The 25786-nt window shown below is 41.7% G+C and overlaps 3 protein-coding genes across 3 annotated transcripts in view; 1 reads left to right on the plus strand and 2 right to left on the minus strand.

The window, feature by feature from the left end:
- UTP20 (UTP20 small subunit processome component) overlaps nt 1–8052 on the plus strand; it is a 63133-nt gene extending 55081 nt beyond the window's left edge. Inside the window, exons 54-62 of the mRNA XM_054271354.1 lie at nt 701–883; nt 1698–1829; nt 2956–3088; nt 4122–4321; nt 4675–4746; nt 4944–5210; nt 5882–6008; nt 6851–6996; nt 7324–8052. Coding sequence (XP_054127329.1) covers nt 701–883; nt 1698–1829; nt 2956–3088; nt 4122–4321; nt 4675–4746; nt 4944–5210; nt 5882–6008; nt 6851–6996; nt 7324–7479 — 1416 coding nt within the window. The 3' untranslated portion in view covers nt 7480–8052. The remainder of the gene's footprint in view (nt 1–700; nt 884–1697; nt 1830–2955; nt 3089–4121; nt 4322–4674; nt 4747–4943; nt 5211–5881; nt 6009–6850; nt 6997–7323) is intronic.
- An 89-nt stretch (nt 8053–8141) lies between these two features.
- ARL1 (ADP ribosylation factor like GTPase 1) lies at nt 8142–14113 on the minus strand. The gene is made up of 6 exons (XM_054271369.1): nt 14009–14113; nt 12073–12210; nt 10691–10772; nt 9655–9766; nt 8715–8893; nt 8142–8524 (listed from the first exon to the last, which is right to left on the minus strand). Exons 1-6 carry the CDS (start codon nt 14010–14012, stop codon nt 8494–8496), a joined length of 546 nt encoding a protein of 181 aa, XP_054127344.1. The 5' UTR covers nt 14013–14113; the 3' UTR covers nt 8142–8493.
- A 738-nt stretch (nt 14114–14851) lies between these two features.
- NUP205 (nucleoporin 205) overlaps nt 14852–25786 on the minus strand; it is a 45618-nt gene continuing 34683 nt past the window's right edge. The window contains exons 32-43 of the mRNA XM_054277714.1: nt 24936–25127; nt 24051–24172; nt 22830–22968; nt 22492–22618; nt 21481–21557; nt 20570–20698; nt 19904–20030; nt 19049–19215; nt 18523–18646; nt 17550–17678; nt 16777–16850; nt 14852–15719 (exon numbers count right to left, since the gene is read on the minus strand). Coding sequence (XP_054133689.1) covers nt 15567–15719; nt 16777–16850; nt 17550–17678; nt 18523–18646; nt 19049–19215; nt 19904–20030; nt 20570–20698; nt 21481–21557; nt 22492–22618; nt 22830–22968; nt 24051–24172; nt 24936–25127 — 1560 coding nt within the window. The 3' untranslated portion in view covers nt 14852–15566. The remainder of the gene's footprint in view (nt 15720–16776; nt 16851–17549; nt 17679–18522; nt 18647–19048; nt 19216–19903; nt 20031–20569; nt 20699–21480; nt 21558–22491; nt 22619–22829; nt 22969–24050; nt 24173–24935; nt 25128–25786) is intronic.

Consider the following 25786-nt stretch of genomic DNA (forward strand, 5'->3'; position numbering starts at 1 on the left):
AAAGTGAGAGTTTTCTCACTGTAAGGGTTTTTCAATATTCATGAAAGATTGTTGATAGAACTGGTGTGTTCTGTTTGATTGGCCTGACTGGAGAGGAAGGGCTTCTCAGTGGGGTGGATCAGCATGAAAGCTAAAAAATAACTGCATCTATACAGGATCACATAGGCAAAATCCTAAGCTGCCTTGAATCTTTGCAGCTGGAGCTTAACTGTGCATTCAGGACACTGGGAGAAGTGCAATCAAGCAAGAATTTGGAAGGAAGAGAAATTCTGCACAGTAAGCTGTGCTTCAGCACTGCCGGATGATTTAATATTTCAGAATGGTTCCTGGGAACTATTTAAGGTGGCAGAGAGCTGCAGTCTCTGAGAGAAGGATATTTGGCTATTGCTGCAATGCTGAGGACTTCAGCCTGTTTCAGTGAGAGTTGGGCATGAAAATGCCCTTTAAGGTTTCACACTCACTTTGCTGACCCAGGGATATGGTAACAAGTCAGAGTCAGAGCAGGGCTGGGGCTGCTGTACACTCCCTATGTGCTCCAACAATAGGGTCATCCCACTTTAGCAGTTCAACTGCCTTAACATGAAGCCTTCTCAGGGCTAACACTGCTTCTGAATATAGTGCAGCAAATACTCCTCTTTTTATCTTTAAATCCCAGAAGCTGCTTGTGTGTTTGTGGTTGACAATGGTTGTTTCTTTCTAGGATCTCCTGCACAAATACTGTGGGCTGTTTTTTCTCTCTCTTTGTATGATGATGATAAATGATGACTCAGCCAAATGCAAAAAGATGGCGGCTTTGACATGTAAATCTCTTCTCCGCAAGATCAGCAATGAAAAACAAGATCTGATGTTTTCACTGGTCACTGAGTGGTTTCACAGCAAAAAGGTACTCTTTCATCTTTTCACTGACCAGGTCTGAATTTTGTTGGAGAGTAAGATTAAGGCAAGTGAGAGATTGCTAGTACCAGAGCTGGTGGGTTGGTGGATTAGTTGTTCCTGACTTAGAGAGCAAGAAATGGTGCAGCTTCATAAAGCTGCACAAATATAGGGACCTGCTGATGCTTTAAGTCAACCTGCAGACTCTTCCCAGCTGCATTTTGCAGCTCTCTAACAGTTCCACTTTTGGCTCAGTGTAATCTTTGCTCAGGTTAGAGTTTTGAGCAATTCCTTAAAGCTTTCCTGATCCCAGCATTTTGTGCTGACTTTATCTCAGACATGCTTCGTTCTGTTGCTGGCAACTGGAAGGCAGCAAACCTGGTCTTCAAGATCTGCTGTTTGGATCTGGGTGCTTGGGTGACAAGCTGTCCTCTAGCTGAACCCAGGTTCTGTGCCTCTACACTAGTAGAGTTAGCATTCTTCAACACTTCATGGTTTCCATCCTAGGATGTTCAGTTTTGATTTGTAACTGTAAGCTGCCTGTTGCATTATGAAGAGTTGAAAAGTAACTCCCAGATTTCTGCAGTTGGGATTTCAGCAGTTCTGGCATTCAATTTTAGGGTGCATTTCCAGGGATAACTTGTGCTGCCAGGTGCTTTTATACCTTGCTGGCAGCATCTCCTTTTTCAGTATACTCTGAAAACCAGCTTCTCTTAAGGTGCTGTTGCTATAGGCAGAAAGTAAGGTTTACTACCTGCTCCTGCACTTGGGAGCTGCAAGATTTGATTATAAGAGTTAATTTTTTGTTATTTTTTGTGTGTCAGAGCTCACACAGGAGGTTGGCTGCCCAGGCATGCGGTTTGTTCGTTGAAGTGGATGGAGTAATGTTTGAACGGCGCCTTGCAGCAGTCCTCACTTTGATTGAAAAAGAAATCAACCCAAGTAGATTTGAAAATGTAAGTAACTTTTCTCCATGCATGAAGCTCAAGTGAAGAGAATTTTAAAAAAAAATGGAAAAAGGGAAAAAGTGTAGGAGAGATTTAATGGTTGAACTTAACTGTTCAAGACTGAGGAAAGACACAAAACACACACATCTATTCTGAAGAGGACCTCACTGACCTAGAACCTTATTTTTTTGCCTGTAAGCCCAAATTTGATGTCATATGTCACAGCACAAGGGGAAAATAAACTTTGCAAAGCCACCTGGCATGAGCCTGCAACTGTGCAGTGTAACCAGCAGATACATTGTTCCTTGCAGTGTGGGAAATGTGAGATTTATGTAAGCATTGATTTCAGGAGTGCATGGCATGGGACTCTGCTTTGTCCAGTGTTATCTACAGCTTTAACTTTCAAAGTACTTCCTGTACTTTAAGACCATGGTTGTGTTGTATGGAAGATCTTTTTAGTGCACTTGATTAACTCAGAATAACAAGGCTGCCTCAGATTCTGCTTGGCATGTGATAATCCCAAAAGGATCCCAGTCACTGTGCCTGGGGAGTGGCCATGAATGTTACTCATGTTCAGCATGCTACCCTTGCACAAGAGAGAAGAGACTCTTAGGATCTGTAAATTGGCAAGAGATGAAAATAAAACACCTGCAGTGAGGAGAAATTTGGTGTAATCACACCCTGTGCTGTGACGTGTACTGACAACTGACATCAAGCCAACTGGTGGTTGCAGGCAGGGTGAGGCCCACAGGCAGCACACACAGTGTTGTCCTAACAACTCAGGGCTTCCCAGTTGATACAGACAAATCTGCACTCAGCCAGGCTCTGATGAGGAGAATCAAATCTGCACACATACTATGTGTGTAATGGCTTGCATTTAGAAACCCAGCAGTTTGTTACAGTCATGTCTGTATGAAAAGCAAGAAGAATGATTCTAATACAATCTCCTGCAGAGATTGTCTCCAGAGGAAATGCTTCAGTGGAGGTGCTTCTCTTCTGTTTACATAGGGAATTGGGTACAAGTCAGTCTTCTGGCTTTTTTTGAACGGTTGATCTGAAATTGATTTAGCCAGGACTAATCAGGACTGTCCTCAGGTTCTCATAAGTATCTTTCTTGACTTACTGATTTTATTAGATAACTGAAGAAGAAGAGGAGAAGGCTGCAGATAGGCTGCTATTCAGCTTTCTTGTGCTGGTAAAAAAGCTAATCACAGAGTGCAACTTGATCCAGTTAACCAAGCACAGTGATGTTGTGAGCAGGATCTGGGGTAAGTATCATTCAGGAATTAGTACAGCTGTGCTCCAAGAAAGATTCTTTGTGTGCCTTGTGGTTTTTTACACGCGAATAGAAATGACTGAACTTAATTATACAAGGTTTCCATTCTGCAAAATGCTAACACAGAGCAGTTATTGGGCAATGAAAGAGAAGTTGCTAATGGAAAAGGTTACATGCTTGATGAAAACAACACACCCTCTGTCTCAGTTGCTGGGAAGTGCTTTCTATTATCCACAGAGCAAATAATTGGAAACTATTGCATGTTTCACCATAATTACATTCTCTTGGATGAAAACATTGAGGTCTCCTGAGAAGATGAGATTTCCTTGATCACACATACCAGCCAGAAAATGATGACACATGGTAATAGTGCACTAAATACTGTGCCTGTCAGGATGTGAAGACCTGAAGTTACTTGATTCAAGCAATTTCCCTGTGTGCAAGATTATAAAACATGAGGCTGGTTATTGCCATCTTGTTGCCTTTATTTTAACTGCTTCATTTGCTGCAATCAGAAGACCTCATGTGGCTGGTTAGTGACTTTGAGGAGTCCAGCCTGCCAGGTGCCTTTAGTGAGATAGCAAATAATCATTGTTATCCTGGATTTTGGCCAGAGGTGAGACAGGAGAGCAGCTCCATGTCTTCTCTGAAGCATCCTCGGCCTCTCTGCAGGGGTTTGATTTGTCCATCAGCAGCAGGCCCAGCTGCCACAAGCCAGTCCCCCAGACATCCTGGGCAGATGAGCTGTGGCACCGAGTCCCCATGGGGACTGTAGTTGTTGCAGAAACATGACTTGCCTGATCACTGTGGGGACATTTGGCTACCTGTAGGTTTTTGCTGCTCTTCACTTTGGCTGGATTGAGTTGCTAGAAAGTCTTTTATTATATTCTGAGCAGATGAGCACAGTTCATTTAATTCACCTTTTTATTGCAGCATATATTGCAATAAAAATAAATTGTTGGGAGTGGCCTCATTCTATTTTTGCTCTCAATTTCCTTTGCTGAAAGAGGTTTTCTTTTCTCCAGATCATGTCCAGTCTCACCTGTGGTATCCTCATAGCTGGGTCTGGCTGACAGCCACTGAGATCTTTGGCTTGTTGTTTGCATCTTATAAGCCAGAAGATCTTGTCAACAAATGGAAGGAAAGAAAGTCAGGGAAGAGAAAAAAGACACCAGCAGAGCTGTCTGCATCCACAGTCTTCTTGACTGCTGAACTGGACAAAAAGGTAATGATGTCCATACTACCCCTTCACTCTGCACATGTCAATTCCCTGACTGGGACATAAAAACAGTTCAGTTTGGCCTGAATGTTTCTCTTTTAGTCACTTGTCTGCTGTCTAATCCTCAACACTTAAGGCATTTGAGGAGGTGGCTCTGCTGCTGGGAGGGGGCTTCTCCTGGGGTCTTATTCTCAGTAGCACAAAAATACCTTTCCACATTGAAAGATGCAGGCAGAAGTTGTGTTGATCCTTTGGTCTCCCCTGGGAATTGCCTTTGGTGACTGCAAAATACTGCTTTGAGTGTCTGCTGCCAGCTCCCTTCAGTGGAGTCATTCCTTTCTCCTTTTTCATTTCCCCAGATGAAGGAACTCGCATTTGCATTCTGCCATCAGCTGCAGTCCAAGTTCCTGGACATGTCTCTGAGTGAGCAGGTAAGGGCAGGGGCTGCAGGAGGGCACAGAGCAGGCCCTGGCATGTGAGGGATGTTGTGTCCTGGGTGGTGGCACAGGACAGATACACAGTTCAGGGCTAGCTGCTCTCTGCCCAGGGCACAATGCTCTGTCACATCAAGTCTTGGCTCTTACAGAGGCAACCCACAGTGACTGACTCCTCTGTTTCCACACTTCAGGTTATAAAGAATTTACTTTTTGTGGCCAAAGTTTTTTACTTGCTAGCCCCTGCCTCAGAAGAAGGTAAAGAGGCAGATGGAGAACTCAGGTCTGAAGTGGAAGAGCAGGAGGTCTCAGAGGATGAGAGAGATACTTCTGCTCAAGGAGAGGAAGAAAGAGAGGACGCACAAGAGAAAGGCCAGCCAGCCACACTGCTGTGGTTAATGAAGAAGCTCTCTGTCATGGGGAAGAGAGAAGCAGCATATTCCCCTAAGGTCCCTTTAAAGGTAAGAACAGTGTGGTCCCACTGCTTTTGATGAGGTGGGCACTTCTACAGGACAGTGTTGCTCTGGCTCTGCTTCCAGGGGACAAGGGGCAGAGGGTGCTGTGAGCTGGCACTGAAGTGAGGATTAGTAGGTGCTGAAGAAACACCTACTGTGTTTTGGGGCTCTCAGGAAAGGCTTGTGCCTGTCCTTGCTAATGCTTCCAGCCTCTTGAAGGGTGGGGGAAGAGTGGTAAACCTCAAGCTGAAGAGAACAGAGCAGTGCCTTTGAATGCCCCAGAGGGCTCATGCAGGCAGGGGAGTGGCAGCATGATGTAATTTGCTAGGATGAGGAGGGGGAGGTGTGGGAGAGCATCACCAAAAGCACTGTGGTTCCCCATGGTGCACAGATAGGTTGAACTTGTGTGTCCTCAGCTGTTGAGAACAGTGAGAGCAAGGCTGTTGCTCAAAGTGTCAACAGCTGCCAACCCAGTCCCAGCTCATACAGCAGGGGTTGTGTCTCTAAAGGCTGCACTTGGATGCAGTAAGACCTTGAAACAGCAGTGAGTTTGTGACTCAGGTGTCTGAAACAACACCTCCTGTGCTGAACAGTGATGCATGGCCCTCTGGTAGCAGTTCAGTTAGGAAGCTTCCTTCCAGCTTTCCTTACTTCATGTGCCACGTTCTTCTTTTCAGAGAAGCTGCATCTTTAAGTTCCTGGGAGCAATCTCGGTGGATCTGGGGCAAGACAGGATCAAGCCCTACCTTCCAACAATTCTCACCCCTCTGTACAGGGAGCTGAACAGCAACTATGCAGAGCAAGGTAAGGGATTTCCCTCTCAAAGGGGAATGTGCATCACAGCTATGCCCCAGTACAAACATTACCTGGCATTCCTTTTGTCTGATGAGGCATTGATATTGTAATCAGTGATTTTCACCTGCTTGCTGCCTAACCAAAATACCAGGAAGGGAGGAGGGTGTATGTCAGCTGAAATAGAAACCTGCATGTTCAAAGACTGGAATGAAGTTAGGAATGCTCCTGTGTTCAAGTGGGTAAAGCTTGAGCATGTGGTGTAGTGGGAAAAAAGTAGTACTCAAAGGTGGGCTCATGGTGGCAAGACTTAGAGAGTCCTTCCTGAGAGGAACTTGGAAGAACTGTTTTGAGAGACCAGGGGAAGTATTTGCCCTGCTCTCAGTTTTTCTTTGCATCTCTTTGTAGCCTTTTTTCATCCCCAGTATCTTTATTTTCCCCCAGTGATTGTAGTTAATATATTGCCACTAACTAGTGATTCCAACAATTAAGCCAGCCCTTATTTGGCTGCCAAGGATGCTGACTGGAATAATCTTTATTTCCAACAAAGCCTATTTCACTAGAAGCCTACTGGCTATGTATAGAAAGCAAGCCACTTGTAATTACCTTTGGAATGACTTCACCGTTCTAAAATTTTTTTTTGCTTCTGAGAAGCTTTGTTTGTTTGTTTGCTTGCTGGTTGAAAAGCTACTCTCTGGGAAAGCTGGTGGAGCACCAGCAGATTTCACAGGCACCGGTTTGGGCAAGGTTTATCAGTGCAGCCATCCTTTATTAAAGAAAGAGAAATCCATATTGTGCTCTTGGCTTTTGTTCCATATGCAGAAAAGATAAAGTAAGTCAATTTTGTTTAATAGATCCAACACTGAAGAACCTTTCCCAAGAAATCATAGAACTTCTCAAGAAGTTAGTGGGGCTGGAGGCCTTCTCGCTGGCCTTTTCTTCTGTGCAGAAACAGGCCAACCAGAAAAGAGCAATGAGGAAAAAGCAGAGGGCTTTGCAGGTAAGATTCCACTTTCTCTTGAGAGAAAAAGAAATAGGGCTTCTCTAAAGGCTTGAGAGATGCCCAGGAAGGGGAGTTTAAGAACTTCATCTTTAATTAGGACAGTTTCATCAGTTCCTTTATAAAACTTGGAAGAAGCTGTGTATGATCAGCCTCTTGCACAGGTTCTGGCTGACAGGGATGGCTTCCTGCTCACCTGAAGGGCAAAGCAGCCTGAATACCACCCATGTGTTATTTTAGCAGTCACCAGTTTCTCAGGAAGTTGATGACTTTCACAGGGACTGCTGTTAGTTGTCAGTGAACTAACAATGTACTGGTTTTCCTTAGACTGTAGCAAATCCTGACATTGCTGCAAGGAGGAAGCTGAAGAGACACAAGAATAAAGCAGAAAGCAGGAAGAGAAAGATAGAATCCCTGCGTCCTATGTACAAGGCCAAGCGACATCGAAGTAATGCACTAAAAGATTTGGCAATGGTGGAATGAAAGGGCTTTTCCTGGAGGATTAATTTATGAAAAGTAATACTGAGTTAAAGAACTAATTACTGTTTTTTAAAAGTACTTACATATTTCAATTGTATTTATTAGTATTTTTATGTCCTTTTTCATCAAGGATCTTAAATAAAAACTTCTAAATTTTTTCCAAACCTGTATATTTACCGGAGCATGTACAGTTGAATGGGAAACAACTATGATATTTTATATTAAATTTTACTTCATTTGTAAGAAATGGGTTCTGTGATGATTGCATTTCTGCCTGTGAGCACACTGGTCTGACTCCTGACTTGATTTGTCCTTCAGTTTCTGCAGCTACACTGAGCTACTTACCTGTCACTTCTGGCTGAGAGTGCAGGAACAACAGCTCATGAAGGTGGAAGTTGAATTCAAGTCACTGCCCTGGCACATCAGGGCAGTACTGTGTGCTGAAGACACTGGTTTTCCTTTCAGACACCCCCGAATGCCATGTTGGCAGCCAGAGGTGCACTACTTGTGCTCTCTTGCTGTACCTCACTGTAACAGTGTGTCTGCACTGCAGCTGCACCTCTGCAGCTGTTCGGCTACGTGGCTGCTGGAACTGGCAGCCCTTGGACTTGTTCCTGTAAAGCAAGCAGCAAGCAAGCAGCCTCTAGGAAGCAACACACCCTGGGTATAGCTGACAGTTCCAGATTTTATTAGTGTTCTATCTACACCAATATGCTGGCCACCAAACCACCAAAGGAAGGGGGGATGACAAAAAAAAAAAACCCACCAACTTTCTCAGCCAGTAAGACTTCCATACAAATTAACATAAGTACATTCTTTAAACAAAAAGTAAGAAATGGAGTATCATAATGTACACATTCACTTATTTCAGTTTTACAATTGAAGAGAGGCATCCACATTACAGAAGTCAAACTCAAATCTGATCTATTTACAAGTATCTGTGGCCTGAACATACTTAACTGCAGAAAGGAGGATGCTGGCTATAGCTGACACTTCCTTGCACTCGTCAGTTTTGTATCACTGCCTGCTCTTCAAGGCCTCCACCAACCTAGGAAAAAGGTCAAGTCAGTTTACTGAAAAGTCATTTCATTTCTGCTGAAATACTTCCAGCAGAAAACCAGTCATTCTTCTCATGTAGACTCTTACATCAGACTATCCACAAATCCAGTCTTATTTAAAAAAAACCCAAATGTGTAAAATTAGATATATGAATGAAACATAACTAGACTGATACTCACCATTCCATTGCTTCATCAAGCCCTGTGCCTTTAGTTGCAGAAGTTTTGAATATCTGCCATTTTCGGTCCTTCAAAGCTGGTAAGCCAAGGGCATTTGCCATTTCTGTGGGAGTCATGGCCTGTTCCATGTCCTGTTTATTTGCAAACACCACCAAAATGGCTTTCTTCAGCTCTTCTTCCTAAAAAAAAAGCGAAATCATGGAAGTTGTTGCAGAGACTTCTATGGAATTTAAGGAGATAAAACCTATATAATATAAAACTGTACATATAATAAAAAAGAACTTCAGCAGCTCTCAATTATTTTGTTTGCTGATTTCTGTTCTGTAGAAAATTCTTCAGTGAAAGAATGGTGTTTATTTTCCATTCCAGTATGATACTGGAATTTCAATTCCAGTATGAAACTGCTTCCTATAGGAGCAGTTTCAAAACATGGCCAGCCCAAGTTATGAAACAAGCTGGTAAGCTGGATTTAACAAGGCACATTAAATGAGCTTGCAGGTATTTTGGGCAGCAAGGCAAGAAAGAGAAAGGAAGTGTTGCTCAACTGATCTTACTTCCATTACCTTGTTCTACATTTGTTCTTCAGCTTCAAAACATCGTAGGATGTCAGTTACTAATTACTGTCAGTCCTTCAGGGCTTGATCTTGCCACACTGCAGTATTGAGCAGCTGTCCTGGCAGGCAGGTAAATTTTTATATGACTGCAAGGCTACATGAAATTAACTGTCCAGGTAATGCTGCACAAACCCATGAAATACCTGCAGAGTATTCAGTGCTCTGTCAGTCACAAGTGCTGCATGGGCTATGCTGAGGGCTGAAGTTTCACAAGTGAAGTTGAGCTTCACTTGGTTCACTGAATCAAATTTCATATTTACTCAAAAAAAAGGTTTTAATTTCTGAATTTATTTTACTGATAATGACTGTGATCCTTGTTTTCTTACCTCTAACATAGCAACAAGCTCTGATTTTGAAGTGCCAATTCTGTCTCGATCACAGCTGTCCACTACATAAATGACGGCGTCTGTATTTGAATAGTAACACCGCCAGTAGGGCCTGCAGAGGAGACACAAGTTCCAGTCATGTCATTTGCATGTCAGCAGTTCCTTTTAGCTAGATAATCAAAAACAGATCACCCAGAGGAAGTAAAAACTCTCTGAGGTGAAAAGCCCCAGGAGGCAAGTAGATTTCCTCAAGGGGCTACAAAAACTAACAGACAGTACAAATACTCTCTGAGGCACAACAAAAAAAAAATTAAGAAGCAACTTGAAAACAGGGAAAGAACAGACAAGCTGGGGACAGATTTATTTGGGAATCAGACTGCAGGACATCAGATCCATAACTGAGGGACAGGAAAGCAAAGGAAGTTTAAAGATGTAACCAAACAAGGGTCACCAGAGAAATCTTAAATGAATAATTAATACAGACAATTAATTAACAAGGATCAAAACAAAACACATTTTTCAGAATTACTGTCCTGAAACTAAAAAGGGAAGGAAGCTTTATCTCACTAACTGCACCTTCCTTACCAGCTAACTACAGTGCACCTTGCTACTAAGCACTGAAAAAGGGATCAAGGGGATCATACAAGGGTACTGTTAATGACTCATTACAAAACTTGTGAAGCTTGCTAAAAAATTACCATCTATACCGAAACCCAACCTCACTACTCTTAAGAATGCAAAGCCAGGCAGTATCTTTCTGGGTTTTTATCACCCCCTCCATCCTTTCTCAGAATGCTACTCAATTGCCTACTACACTAATAAATTTGTTTGTCAAAGTAAAACCGAATACAAATGAAAACCCTGGCTTGTTTTTTTCCAATCTGTGAATCACAGGTTTTACAAACTGAATTCCATTAGATGAAAATGTTCTCCTGAGAATGGGCTTTTTAAAGCTTAACCAATTTTCAGAAATGTCTGCTATGAGAATTCCAAGAATTTTTTAGAGAAAGTTAATTGACTTGAAGAAATCTATTACCTTATGCTTGTCTGTCCTCCTAAGTCCCAGACTTGGAATTTCAGATTCTTGTAGGTCACCGTCTCAACATTGAAGCCAATGGCTGAAACAAAGTTAAACAATTTCACTGCTGGTGATTTTCCTGTTTTTCTGAAGAAATCACAGCCCTCAGTTTAAAATTTTCAGTAGCTGCATAATAAAGTTCATGCCCTTTGAAAAACTACCCCAACAAACATGACTCAAAATAATGCAGAAATATTTCTTTGGAACTAATAAAACCACATTGTAAACATATTGTAGAGATTTGTAAGAAATGCAAAGGTTGTTAAAAATCAACAGCAGTGTGTCTGAAATCACCAAAAGAAACAGAGCAAGGGTTAAAGAACTGTCCTGCTGTGATAACCAAGGACAGCAAGAGAGCACTAAGGCATGTGTCCTTCTGTCCACACAAGGTCTGCACTCTTTGAAGTGCCACAGCAGAACTAAAGCAGAACCAACTTCTCAGGGGAGCACTCGATACTGATGTCTGGAAGATGGCAACAAGGCTGCAGTATCACAAATGTCATTCCTTGTCCTGCCAGCCCAGAGAAACACAGCACAGGGAAATGAACAGTGGGCACAGGCTGCTTAGAATTTATGGAGGCTGAAATAAGCAAAACCCTCAGGCAAAAAGATTAAGTCCCAGCAAACTGTTGGCTTCTAAAAGGTAATAGAGGCCTGAGCAAAGTGAGATTCAGGAGGAACACAACAGACGTGACAGGGACATTAAAAAGTCAAGCATTCCTTGTCCTTCACATTACACAGAGTGATCATGGCCACAACACTTGGGCGCACACACTGGGTGGGTGTGGCTGCATGAATGCCAATACAAGTGGTGAAATCACTTGCATTTTTTAAGTAAGCATCACCTTCTCCCTTGAAAGCTCACATTGGGTTTTGTTACATTTTATACAGACTGTAAAGTTAAATCATCTGCTTTCTTCTCCTCCATGTTAAACAAAAGTTTATATAACCCTTGTCAAAAAAAAAGGTACACCATCCTATGTACAGCAACAATGACCTCTGAAGTTCACATAACAGCTGTATTTGGAAACAAACTAATTCTACAGTCCACATTTACTATCTATTGAATGTTGACCTACCACAAGTAGTCTGTGAAATCATGCTAACAATCTTGAGGTCAAATGCTTTTTGAATTTTTTAAGGCAGCATAAAATATTCTTTTCTAATACTTTTACCCAAGAAAAGTTCTTAGATACAACAGTGCAAGACTCCCACACCATAAGGTCCTTCTCTTTCTAAAGGAAACACGTAGTAAGTTCAGCTGATAAAGTTTCTGTGTCAGAGCTACAGGCAAATCACAGGCTCCAGGCAAATACTCTCCCTATAGACAGATCACTTACTTGGAATGGTGGTAACAACTTCTCCAACCTGTAACCTGTACAGAATAGTTGTTTTTCCTGCTCCATCCAGCCCCAGGATGAGAATCCTCATCTCTCGAGTTCCAAACAAACTGGAAAAGATGGTGGAGAAGAAGCCCCCTACAAAAACCAGCAGAGAAAGACATTTCAGTGTCAGCCAGCTCTGTGGAGGATATGCAAAGGCAGACAGACCAACCTCATCTCTTACTGCCCTACAAGACATTTCTCCACCGAAAAAGGACAAGTCCAGGTTGTTGCCCAGATGGCTGTGTGCTCATCAACATCATGTCCTCCTGGTTTATGCTGCCATTTTATGATTTTATGGTAGTTCACTCCAGCAAATCACATTGCAGCAGTATCAAATCTCACTGCAGTTACAATTTTGTTTTTTCCTTTTCTTTCCTTAGCCAAAATATGAGTCATCTTCTTTTTGGCTTGTATCAGACTCTACCTTTTCAGTGCCAGAGATTATACAAGGACCAAAAGAAGCCTGAAAGAATTCAGCATCAGAAGATGTCTATGGCCTTCCACAGGATCACCCTCTTCTTTTTGTCTTAAAATTAGGTACAAATCAGTAGGTACCTATTAAATCAGTTCATTACAAACATCAAAGCTGCACCAAATCAAGTAGGTTAATGCTACAGAAAAGTCTAGCAGCTGATTGAAAATCCTTCTCATTCTTTTTTTCAAAACCAGCTTGCGCCAGCATCTCATTTATTCTCTAAATGCATGCAAGAGTACTTGTGGCCAGGCTAGTATCTGATTTATGCCCACTAGATTTTTATTCATAAAAAGAATGCTGATGTTCTAATCCAGCAACAATTACTTTTTTTTCCAAAGATGTTTGTAACAAACATACCTAATGTTAAATCATAACTCTCTAAATACACTTAAAGCCTGCAAAAGGTAATGAAACATCCAACAAGCCAGAATCACTGACAACACTGACAAATATACCAGAGACAAATTAAGAAGATTTGTGACCAAAATCTTACTGAAAGATGCTTTGATAAAAATTATTCCCTATGTTTGCCTATCTAGGCATCTGCTTTTCCAGGGAAAGGAGGGAGCAAAGTTTATACTTCAGAGGGAACTGAGACTGATAACAGGTTGCTTTATCTCTTCTAGGCCCATCCCACCACAGAAGCCATACACACTACAGACCTGGAAAACAAGAAGTTGTAAGGGACCATCAGCTGCCAGTCTGCATAGTGCTGCTCATGGCACTTCTTACTGCCAGGCAGGCTAATAACCTTAAAAGAACTGAGCTGGAAAAAGGTATTTCAGTAGAAACATCACAAGCAGAAGGTTACCACTGGTTGCATGGAGGCCTAAGATGCAAAAATTCTTTCAGTCAGTAACTTTGCTTGCCACCAGACATCTCTCACTCCCTCTTTTTATACGCTATTGCGTGTGCTTTTCCCACACTAAAACACTGCTCAAACACACTCTGCAACAGGGCAGGTTCACCTCAACCACTCAACCCTCGGATTCAGGGCCTCTCTGTAATATACCCTCTACTTCATTTACTGGTCTGCAGGACCTCCTCTCCTAATCCGCTCTCATCAGCAGCCCATTACAGCCTCGATTCACAGTTTGATTTTCCAGGTGTCAGGAGTACAGCACCTGAGGACATGACCGAGCACACCCTCCTGCGGCTGCTCGGACCATTCCCCACGGCAAGGCAGCCCCAGCGCGGCCTCCGGGCACCGTCCGGTTCCCGGACAGCCGGCCCGCGGGCAGGGCCGGGCCTGAGGGCGGTGGGCATCGCCAAGCGCGGCCCTCAGCTCGCTCTGCCGCCGCCGGCGGGCTGGAGACCCGCGGCAGGGCTCAGCACCGACCCGTCCGCCCTCCCCGCCGCAGGGAAGGGTCCTGATGGACGGTCCCCTCGGGCAGCCGCTTCCCACCCGCTCCTCACCCATGTCGAGCCGCTCCGCCGGCGCTCCGGCCCGCCCCGCTCAGCTGCCCTCGCCGCGCTGGCCCTGCCGCCTCCGCCCGGCTCCACGTCGGACTCCGCGGCGAGTAAACAAAGCGCTGCGCGCCCGCCGCCGTTTCGACACACGGACTCCGGCCGCGCCCCCGGCGCGGAGAGCACGGCCTGGGAGCGGGACCCTCGCCGAGCCCTCCCTGGACAGGCCCGGGCGGGAATCAGAGCGGGGAGAAAGGCCTGGAGAATAAAAACCGCGGCCCCGGGGCCCGTGCGTGGCGAATCTGCGGCGGCGGGAGCGCGCGGCGGGCGGGGCCCGGCGGCGTCACCGGCCCGGGGCCTCCGCGCTGCCCCCAGAGCCGGGCGGCGAACGGGACCGCGGCCGCACAACCGACCGCGCCGAACCACCGCTGCTGCATGAGGGCGGCTGGGGGGAGACCTCGGAGCCAGCACCGTCCTTGGGTTAGGGACTACTTCCCGCCGACTGGGGGAGAAACAAGAAACATTCCCGGCTGGAAGTGAACTAAGTTCAGCTACGTAAAACGCTGATAGCTGCTCCTATGGATTAGCTAACAGGCTCACCTGACAGCAGCACTGTCGTCATCCCTGCATAAAAATGATGTCAGCCATGTAATTAGGTTGCACAGATAAGTAAATATGAAATCATAAAAAATGTGAACCATTACATAATGAGAACTCAGAGGAAACATAATGTACAAGGCACACATGAACTGGGCTGTAAACTCAGACTGAGTTAAGGGAGGAGTGCAACAGATGTCAATAATCAATGATTATGCTTTTTTTAATAGCTTTTTTACAGAAGATACAGGGATATATGAAAATCTCATAGGAGAACAATCTAACTATAGAACCAACCTACCATTCATGATTACTGGCTTCCTCCCCATGCACCTTATTCTGTCCTTATACTTGTGTTGCAGCAAGAAAAGCACAGAAACCTTTACTCCCCCAGCCACAAGAACCAAACCTATAGCAGTTACCTTCCATGACTTTTATCACTTTTCTCATTTAAACTTATTCAAAGAGAAGCAGCTTGTACTTCTTCCAGCTGAATAAAAGGTAGGACGAGGGGAAGCAGAAATTAGCAGTTCACAGTGCAAAATGAATATAAAATCCACACCACAGTAATCAGTCTGCAAGTGATGACACATGAACTCGCTGGTTTCATTAAATCTCTGTGTGAAACAGGAACAACACAGACAAAGATTTTTAGTTTTCTCTGAAAGCATCAACAAATGTAGTATCATCACAGCTGCAGAACTTCCTGTTTCCTTGAGGCCCTCCATTAGAATTCTTTCTTGCTTGAAATTTTACGTTATTCATAACTCAGTTGAAAAGAATCCTTTATTTTTATGTCACGTTGGGAGCAGTAGGAAAGAATACACAAAACTCATCCACAGGGATAAAAAAAAGTAACAAAATAATTTTGGCAGTACTTAAAAAATGTCTGATCTATAAAATGCAATGACCCAGAAGGCCTGCCCTAGTACACAGCTTCACTGGGCAAGCAGCATCTACCAAGTGTCTTTTAGGTCCTTGATATCCTTAGGAGACCGCGGATACGTCTAACGAGAGCTTGAATAAAGGTGTACCGCGAGCGAATCTTGGAGTATAAACCCTCAATGTCCAGGAGCTTCTTCTGCAGAGATTCACCAAAGCTGTTTGTGGCTTCAGTCTGAAGCTGAGAAACAGAGATTTGATGCAGTCATCAATACAAAATCTTTTCTTCCTGAAATACCAGCTTGTCATCCACTGCCTGTCAACCCCTTCAGTATGATTTATTCTCTGACCTGCTTTCCAAAGAATGGGTTTTTCTCTAATAAGTACTACTTATTCTGTTTTAGGCATTACTGGTTATAACTCAGCTTCTTCACTAATTGTCATACAAACACATCTTCCAATTAAAATTTTCCTAGTCCTTTAGGGACTCTTTAAAGAGTCTGTGTGCACCAACAATATTTTTTTCATTAATGCATATGTAAAGAGTCACTGAATTAACTCCATTTTAAGTATTTTACCAAGATGATACTGTATACTTTACTTTTGAACAAACAAAATAAATTACACATGCCTCATCACAAAACACAGCAACTTTTCTTATAGTTCTAGATCTAATAAAGGTACTTGAGACTGCCATTTTGAAGAAATGCAGTTGTTTTCTGCATAGTCATAGAAATGTCAGTGAGATTTATTAATATCTTTTTCCGGCCACTTCTGCATCAAGTTTACACAAACTTATTTTATTTCTGTGTAAGTGAAATTACTTCTTTTCTACCATTCACATTTTATAGTCTCCTCAGTTCTTGTTACCGTTTTGATCTCATTTCTCTATAGCCTAGCTGAAGCTGACCCATAGTGAACAGTTTGATCACAGAACATTGGGAAAATTGCCCTCATATTGCAGGTCTTTCAAGGATATCTGGTGTTTTTGGAAAGCTGTTATTAAAAAACACCATTTGACTGGTTGGTAAGAGAAAAAGAATGATTATTTTATAAGTATAGTTCATTTTTTACTTAACTTTTCATATTAAGATTTGTGCACAGCAGCAAAAGTGCCACCTGTTTCACAATATTTTCCAAAACAATTTTGTAATGCTTCACTAATTCTACATTAAGTTCTATGCTGTTGGTGTTACTGCAGGTTGTTCAGAAGTGGGAAAACAACAGTCAGACTGCTTCTAATAGCTGCAGGGTAGCCAGGAGCCTTCTGTACCCTGCAGCAGGCTGTCACATCTCACCTGGTCTATATCGTGCTGGCTCACTCGATTCAGTCCACTACTGAAATCCAAGCTTGGCTCTGATCCAAAGGAATCTGGCAACAGAAAACAAGATGTTAAAATTGTGTTGGCTGCTCCACACTATCCCTGTATCAAGTCATATAACAAATTTAAAACAGCGTTCCAATTTGATCCAAAAGTAAACTTAGGCATTAGAAATTACACAATTTTTTTTACTTAAATGGCTTAGAGAAAATACATAAACAGTGAGTCATAAAGATTTTGAACACAAAAAATGGCACTCCTCTGCAAATCTACTCTCCCTGATTTCCTTCCATTTTCTTTCTTTTTTTAAAAGATGAAATTCAACAAACTTAAAATCCTCTGGCAAATCAATGGTGGCTAAAATTCTAAATTTTAAATGCTTTTAAAACCACTAATATTAACTTTATTTCATAATTTCGTCTTCAATTATATTGAAATATTTTCCTGTACACTATTTTGGATCAATTATCTGATTGTATTAGCTGAACTTCAGTTAGTTTGAAGGACAGAAATAAAAAAAATAGTTACATTTACTTTCCTTTGGAGGTTATGTGTAATACACATACCCCAGAAGTCTGGGAGTAAACAATATCAGTATTTCCAATTCTCCGGTGGAATATCCAGAGGTGTGCCAAATCCAAAATCTCTTTTATTAAATATAAAAGGCAAGATATTAATAGTAGGAAATCACTTTTAAAGCTAATCACAAGAAGGTATTCAAAGGCATTTTGATGCTTGAGAAATTTTACCTTGCAGCCTTCCTTTCTTAAATGACATCCTAGAGGACAGCAGTGGGTCTTGGGAGTCAGTGGGTGTGCAGTGCAGTAGGTAGTGTTCCAGATGGCGCCAAAGGATGAAGAGACATATTTCTATGATATCTGCAGACACATCTCGGTGAAGGACTCCAATCTGGTTGTCTCTGAATTGTACATTATGTATAACATATATGAGCATATTTACACACTTGGAAACAGCTGAGGATGTCAGCTCAACCACCTGTCACCTCCTACACTGCCACAGCCCAGTGATGGGTCGCTCACACTCCCTGTCCTCATCCCCCTGCAGAGCCTCAATCCAGCCCTCAGGAGGAGAGCAGAGTATGGAGTGCTCATGTGGTTTGTAAAGGTGCCTCAGCAGCACACAGTAAAGTAAAGCTAAGGTTATAAATCCAGGCACAGCAGGAACATCTTATGTGACAACGGAGAAGTGTGCAAGAGCACAACTTTCCCAAGGGAGTTTGCAGAGGAAAATTCTGATCTGTTGAAGACAATTCTTTTGTGCATGACTGGTTATTTCCATAGAATTACTGGTGTTTATGAGATTTAGGTTTATGCAAGGTTGGCTGTAAGACTACAAACTCCTATTATGACAGGCACATCAAAATTATTTTTTAAAGTATTTTTTCCACCATATTTGGACAAGTGTGAATGTTTATGGGGTCTGGACACTAAAATTGAAGAGCTGGGCTGTAACAATTCCTTTATTGGCATATTGCAGAAAGTCCTAGCTGGGTTTCAAAATGGGAATTATTAACTTCAAAATCGTTATGTTCTGGCAGTAGCAGAGCAATACCCTTGTAAGTTAATTGTCAGTATTTCAAATTTACTTTTTGCAAAGAATTTTTGTTGAAAGTGGTCAGAAATCCAGGTAAAAACCCCTGTTTCTATCTCTCTGCTTTTCTGGATCATCACCTTGAGAGTCATTTCAATTTTAGAAGGATACAGGAACAGAGGGAGAGCAACTTGGCTCGATTATTTATTAGTTTCACCAGGCGCCGCCTTGCCAATACGTATTTTTGGGAAGTGGAAATCTTGTCAACCCCAGCTGGCATAACTGACTGACACAACTGTGATGGGAAAAGAAAAAACAGAAAGACAGTAGCAAATTACACAACATCAAGAGAAATAAGCAAATAAGGTTACTTACTAATATCTAGAACTTTCTTCTAAGCTACCATTTCTTTACAACCTTACTGTTATGAATTTGCATAACCTTGCTGACCAAAAAATGGAAAAATGAAACCCATCTCCAAGCAACTATAATGAAAGTCACAACTTGTACAAAGTTAAGCCAAATATTTTCCCTGAAGCTTTCGATCATTCATTCTATGGACCCCCTTCACCAACAGCAGAAAATAATATGCACAAGAAGTGGAACTACTTGCTTATCAAAGATGCTTTGGAGCCTTTGTTACAGCTGTGTCCAAATTACTACAATACAGTAACTACAGAGTCAGAAGAATAATTACCTCTTTTATCTCATCTGGTGGCAGTTGCTCCACGTTTTGCAGTTTGTTAACACTCTGACGGTGGCTGTCATAGTAACTGAAGAAATCACTAGTGCTCTGTTTCAGCAGGTAAACAATAATGCCCAGGCCAGGCAAGTGCCAATATGGGACCACTGGAGCTTGTGTATCTAGACAAGATGTTGAAGATAAGAAAACAAAACTAATAAAGCCCCTAGAAATCAATAAGCGGTGCTCTCTGTCAATAACCTAGACAGGAAAGCACAGGCAAGTATGTTTTGCCCTTGTGTCAGAAGTAACCTAAATGTAAGTCTAGGCAAAAAGTTCTGTGACTGCAGTACTAAAAGGCAGTCAGCCTAGTGCAGTAGTGAGTGCAAAATGTGAAATGTAACTAGATTAGAAGAGTTACTATTTACATATTTAATCCATTCAACTGCATAATAGCACAGTGTAAACTCTTGCCATGTGTTGTAATAGAGTTCCAATCAAAACACATCTTACATGTCATAAATGAGGTCCTACTTTCAAATAATGTAATCCAGCACAGATGCTAAAATCTGATCTTGACTTTCCCCTGTCTTGTGCTATTTATTTACATACACACATTTCTTTACTGACATGTATTTCTGAGGCTGTCAATGAAAAAACAGTTTGTTTGTTTTAACTAGGATTAGTTTCTGATTTGGCTTAGCGCAAGGCTGAACAAGCATGGATACCAGAATGAGAGCGTGAGCAGCTACAGTATTGGCACAAAGTGACTTAAACAGTATGTGAAACTACAGCCTCTAGTTCACTATTTTCTAGTAGCCCAAATGTCACACTGTTCAGGCTCATAAAACAGCAAATCAAAAATCTCACCCTGCCGAGGCCCATCTCGGTTGGTTGACTCTGACAGGCTGGGAGTAAACAGACAAACAGTGTGCTGGAAACTGGGGGCGCTTTGCAACATCAGTGACTCACAGTATTCCATCACGTTGGCACAGATCTGCCAGCAAAGGGAAAAAAATAAAGACAGCACGTCAATTACAGTATCTACAGGCTTTGAAGCATTAAATTTTACATGGACAAATGTCAGTGAACAAGATGCTTTGCTCCTCTCTTCCCACCAGAATGTTATGATTCTATTTTCTCATCGGTTACAAACTCTCCTCTACTGCAAGTCTAGGACTTGCAACTTTGCCTCTTTCCCAAACCTGCTAGCTAGAATTTCTGGATAATTTTAAGTCCCCTTAGGCTTTAAGTTAGTGTTAGCCATTACCCTCTATACACAGCTTTAATTTTGAACATTTCTATCAATTTAAGCCTTCAAAATTCACAGAGTTTGTATGCGAAACAATAAAGGTTTCTAATGCAAATGTAAGTAAATACATTTTCAAGGATTACTTTAAATAAAATGTGGACTCCTATACCACACTAAAACCAGTGTAGAGCACTACCACTATCATACGAAATAATGATAACCAAACAAATCTGCACAGCAGGTGAAATGTTGAGACTGAAGCTTCTTGTATCTTGTGTCCTTACCTGTTGCATGGCCAACTCAATTTCATCCCTCTTGTTCACTCTGTCTCCTGCTAGGTTATCATCTTGCAGCTTGAACTGCCGTAGCCTGTCTGACCCTCCAAACCGACTCAGAAGTCCCAAGCACTGGCGCTGCCGTAAGGAATGAGCATTTAAATGAAGTGCACGATTCTTTTCACTTAAGTGATACATGTTTCTTAAAACAGTATTAAGAAAGCAATGCAGATAAAACTTATAGCACTTTGTAAACAAAATGTAAGTTTTTAGTGTTTTAACTTACCTTGATTTAATTTAGAAAATAATGGCACCCTAAAACACTGCCAATGAGAAATGAGAGCAATTCACAAATGCACAACTTTTCTTGTGTGTCTTGCAGACTATTATAAAGAATACTATCAATGACAGTTTAGGTTTACCCATTCCCACACCTAAAACACCTTTACCTATACAGATAAACAAAATCTAACATCCAGTAAAAGCAGAGTACAAAAACTACTTCAGTAACAAATAAATGAACCACTAGCATGTCTGATACACCAAATTGTTGAGCTGGAGACATGATTGTGGCCAAAGTGGTAACAGACTGTTTCTGCATTACTTCACATGCTTTGGTGTTGGCTTCAAATTTTTCTCTTCACCCAAGTCCTAAGCTAGGAAGGGAAACAAAGTCCCTGATGCAACCCTGATGTTGTCAAGTGTTATCTTTTCTAATGCACAGAGAAGTGTGGGGAGACACCAAAAAACAGACCATCAAAACCCCATCCCACTCCCATGAAAAAAATCCTCACACATTCTTCTTGATGCTGGAAAACATCTCTTTCCCAATTGCTACTATTCAAAGTAAAAAACCAGGAAGAAACACATCAAGGCAGCCAATTCTAAAAGGACATGGCTTAAATATATGACTTTATTACCTGAAATCGCCCTATGTGTCCTTGTAGCTCCATCTGTGTCCCTTCATTAACATCCATGTCCAGCTCATTTAGCACTCCTGATAAAAGACACAGCCATTAAGTAACTGTTTGGGGGTTTTTTAACAGATTTGTGCATTATATACATTTAAATACAAGCATTGTTCAGAAATATTTCAGCCAAACATTCCACTTGTATTTTGCATATTTTTTGAGCAAAACATTCAGATATGAATGCAGCTACCAGGAGATGCATGAGAGCATGAAGCTTACTGTTCTGATAAGTAATCAAATGAGGGCAAGGAGGAAGGGAGGCTGGCATGGAAACTACAGCTGTTGTGCAAAGCTCTGTATACTGTAAGCAAAGAAGCACCTGGGCTTAACCTACAGTTCTGCACTCCTTTCTACAGTAGTCAGACATCTCTCCTGAACAAAGAAAACCATTAAATCAAAATAGAGAAGTTATTTTGAACTGGTGAGCATGCAGAAGAAACCACTATATCCATCACAATCATTATTAGCCCTTTGTGAAGAAGTCACTCAAGAAAAATGGCAGTATGCTAATCTGCAGTGCTTTCCCCCAGGAAACTTTATATTTTAAACAAATAAAAACAAAGAAGACATTAAAAAAATGGGTATACAAACAATTTACTATCTTAATTTCCTCAGTTATAGAACTTATTGAATAAAAATTGTTTTTTGAAGAGACCACAGATGCTTTGAGCACTTCTATTTGTAAATCGCCTCCAAGACAAAAAGTACTTAGTGTGAGGTAGCATGATGAAAAGAAAATGGGAAGTCAGATACATATGGGTAAGAGCACTATGTCTACTGCATCTTTACTTCAAGAAAAAATTATTTAGCATTTCTCGATTTTTATCAGAGCTCTACATATTAAAAAAAAACACAACTGTATTGTCATGGATATTCTCTTCTGTCTTACTGTTTCTTTACAGAAAACAAAGCCTGAGATTCATGCAAATGGGGTTGAGACTTCAAAACTGCAGTTCCTACCAGGCAATGCTGCCTTGCTGATTATTCCTGTCAGGGAGGCCAGCTCCTGGAGAGATCCAGCACTTACATCTTGACACCTCAGGATCGCCTGGATTGTATCTGAATGGGAAATGAGGAACTGCAAAACCTGCACCACAAGAAAAAAACAGAAAATATGAATGACTCAAAATTTAACGGCAAGCAGAGAGGAAACAATGCTTCTGAAGAACTTTAATAGACCTCGTGTACCAGTGAGGATGGGATTTAAAAACACCAAAACAACTTACTGTCAGAGCAAAGGCACACAATTTCTTTGAATGAGCAATACCAGTGGTACTCAAGCAAGTTTTGCAACTTACCTGTCCTGCAGCCTGCAAGTGTTGTGCCATGCTGGACGTGAGGATCACCTGGCACAGCTGGAGAGCTGGAAGCAGAATCTGGCGGTAACGCTCCACTGGGGCAGGAATGAACACTGGGGGATCTCTCATTGCATACAATCTTAGGACGCATAAAAAGAAGGGAGAAAACAAAAGATAAAGAGTGCAAGAAGAGTGAAATCCACTAGTGAGGCAGAGCCTCAGCCTACAATCAATCAAGAACCTAAACCCATTTGTATTTCAATAAGATGTCTAGACCTGAACTGACTTTCTATTGGAAAAGCAACACATTTATGATACACAGCTGCTGCCAGACATTTTCTGTAAGCAGGGAAAATTACTTCTTTGTATTATGCTACACTAAACTAGATAACTTTGTTGCAGAAATACCATACCTGCTTACTGATATACAAAACTAGGTATTCTCAAACATTTTAGGAAGAGGTGTACTTAATTCTAAAGCAACTGTTAAATACAGTCCTCCCCAAATGTACTGTAGGTTTTATACAATCTTATTATGTCTAATTGGAACTTTCAAATAGTATACTTTGTCTAAGTCCTAAATTTTTCCAAAGCATTTCAACTCTCTGTGTAACTAAGAACTGTGAGTTTAAAAAAGGAACCAAGGCTTGAAATCAACCCAGGTAATTTCCCCTAAATATGGAATTTCTTTCTCTGAGATCTTCTCTCAATCACCTCACAATGACTAATGTGGTACTAAATTTGCCAAGTGGCACATCAAGAAACTTGCCAAGCAATATATAACTATGAATACTTTTTTTCAAACACATAATGAAATATTCCTGAAATAGCATTTAATTCACTGGTCTCTCAATGCTTTATGGTGGAGGACAGACTCTGCCCTTCACAAACTGCAAAGCCTCCAGAATAAGTTTACAGTGTAAGCTATTTGTCAAACATAACAGTATAAATTATTTAATAATAATAATCATCAGTTTTATCTGAGATATCAATTTTAGGTAGTCTAAGTAATTAGGATGCAAGTACAACGTCATACCCACATCTGAAATTTTCCTCTCAATGAAAGGTAGCTTTAAACTGAACTGATAGGTTTAAGAAACGCACACATAAAGAATAAACTCACAAGTACTACTCAAAAATCATGAGGCTATAGAAAGATGCGATGTGCTTCCAGGAAGACTGTGTTCTGGTCTCCCCCCCAGCCAGGGCAGCCACACTTACCCCTGGTGGTCTGTTTCGGGTCGCATGTCATACACCTGGCACTGTGCCAGCCGCACAATGACGCCGGACCGCAGCAGCTCTAACGCACCTTGCTGACTTTTGGCTATTCGAGTGAGGAATGCCTACACAACAGCAGAGAAGGTTAAGTCTTGGAGATGCACAATGAGGCTTATATAGTCTACTTTCTCACTTGATTTTTGTATAATTTCAAATATGTTATTTTAGTAAAATATCCTTAAGTAATACCTTCAGGTATTACTGGAGGTAGCTCAGTGTGAAGCTGCAGATTGAGCTCTGGGTGGCAGGAGCCCCAAGCAAGAGCCTGTGAACTGCCCACCCTTTGCAAAACAAAGGGCACGAGGGATGTGGGGCACCAGCCAGAGGACTGGACACTCAGGAGACATGGCAGGAGGCAAGGACACAGCTGAAGACCCCAGACTGACTCACGCAGACTGCTGAGAGTACAAAAACCCAGGAGTTCCTTTGTTCAGGGTCTCTCCTCAGAGGCACCAGCTCGGGCTCTTGTTCTGGTGTTGCACCATGATTAAATCATTTTAAGGATCCAGATGTCTGAGACTGCCCTAGAAAACCTGGGGTCAAACCAGTAAGGAAACCTGGTCTGAGTGTGTGAGTGTGGTGAGCGTAAAGCGAGGCACCCATCGATCACTGGAGCCACTAGCTACAAGTGGGCTTTGGTCCCAGCAGTTCAAATCTCTGGTGGTGCAAGTGTGACTGCCAGAGTGCTCTTGAATGGTCAGACAGGAAAGCTTCCTTAACAATATCTCTGAGTACAATCAATGCAAAGTGTAGACAAACAACTTTTACTAAAAAGTAAAATTAAAAAATGAACACTGTAACACAAATTCATTTCTAAAGTACTGTTACCATTTTGGACTCATAAGTGTACAGCGCCTTGAGCAAAGGGGGCTGAGGTGTGAGCAAGCTCTGAAGAGCCAGATCATCATCTGCCAGGCTGTCCACAAGCACCTTCAGGTAGCCACTATTCGAGAGATACAACAGCCACTGCTGCTGCTTGTCTACTGAAACAATGTGATCGAGTAAAGCCAATGCCAGCATCTGGGATGAGGGAAGAAAAACAAACAAATCAAAACAGAATTAAACATATAAGATGAGATTTTTAATAAATACCTAGAAGTATGAAATGCTAAGCAGTTTCTCATATCAGCTTCTTCTAAGCAGAATGCATTTCTTCACTACAATTGCAACCATTTATGTGAAAAATATTTTAAGATTTCTTGACACTAGGACAGTATGAGCCAATTACTTTTCTCTACTATTCTTTTAAAAAACATTACAGATATTGTTGACCAACAACTAAGGCAAAATATTTTAAGGAAGTATTGCCTCAAGCACAATTACTATTTAAAACTAGTTTGCCTTCTGAGGAAATTCTCAGCTACTGGCTACTATCAGAAATTACTTTGTGATGAAGTCACATCTTCCCAAATAAGTCCATGACTTAAAAATGCTAACAAGTAATTGTAACAAGGGTCTCTACCTATATCTATTGCAGCAGAGCTTTCTACCCTTATTTTTAAACAATAGGGCACATAGCCTCGTTGAGAAAAAAATTAATATGCACGTATGGCTCTACTTTCAGCAGCTTGAAGGATGAGTGGGAGGACAGAAACATGAAACAGATCCTGTATCTATAGAAATGTTCTAGTTCTACCTCATGAAACTTCCCATCTCTGCACAGATGATGTTCTTTAAGA

This window comes from Melozone crissalis, unplaced genomic scaffold, assembly GCF_028551555.1.
Source record: "Melozone crissalis strain CALT ecotype California unplaced genomic scaffold, PUWL_Pcris_2 ptg000004l_1, whole genome shotgun sequence".
NCBI lineage: Eukaryota > Metazoa > Chordata > Aves > Passeriformes > Passerellidae > Melozone > Melozone crissalis.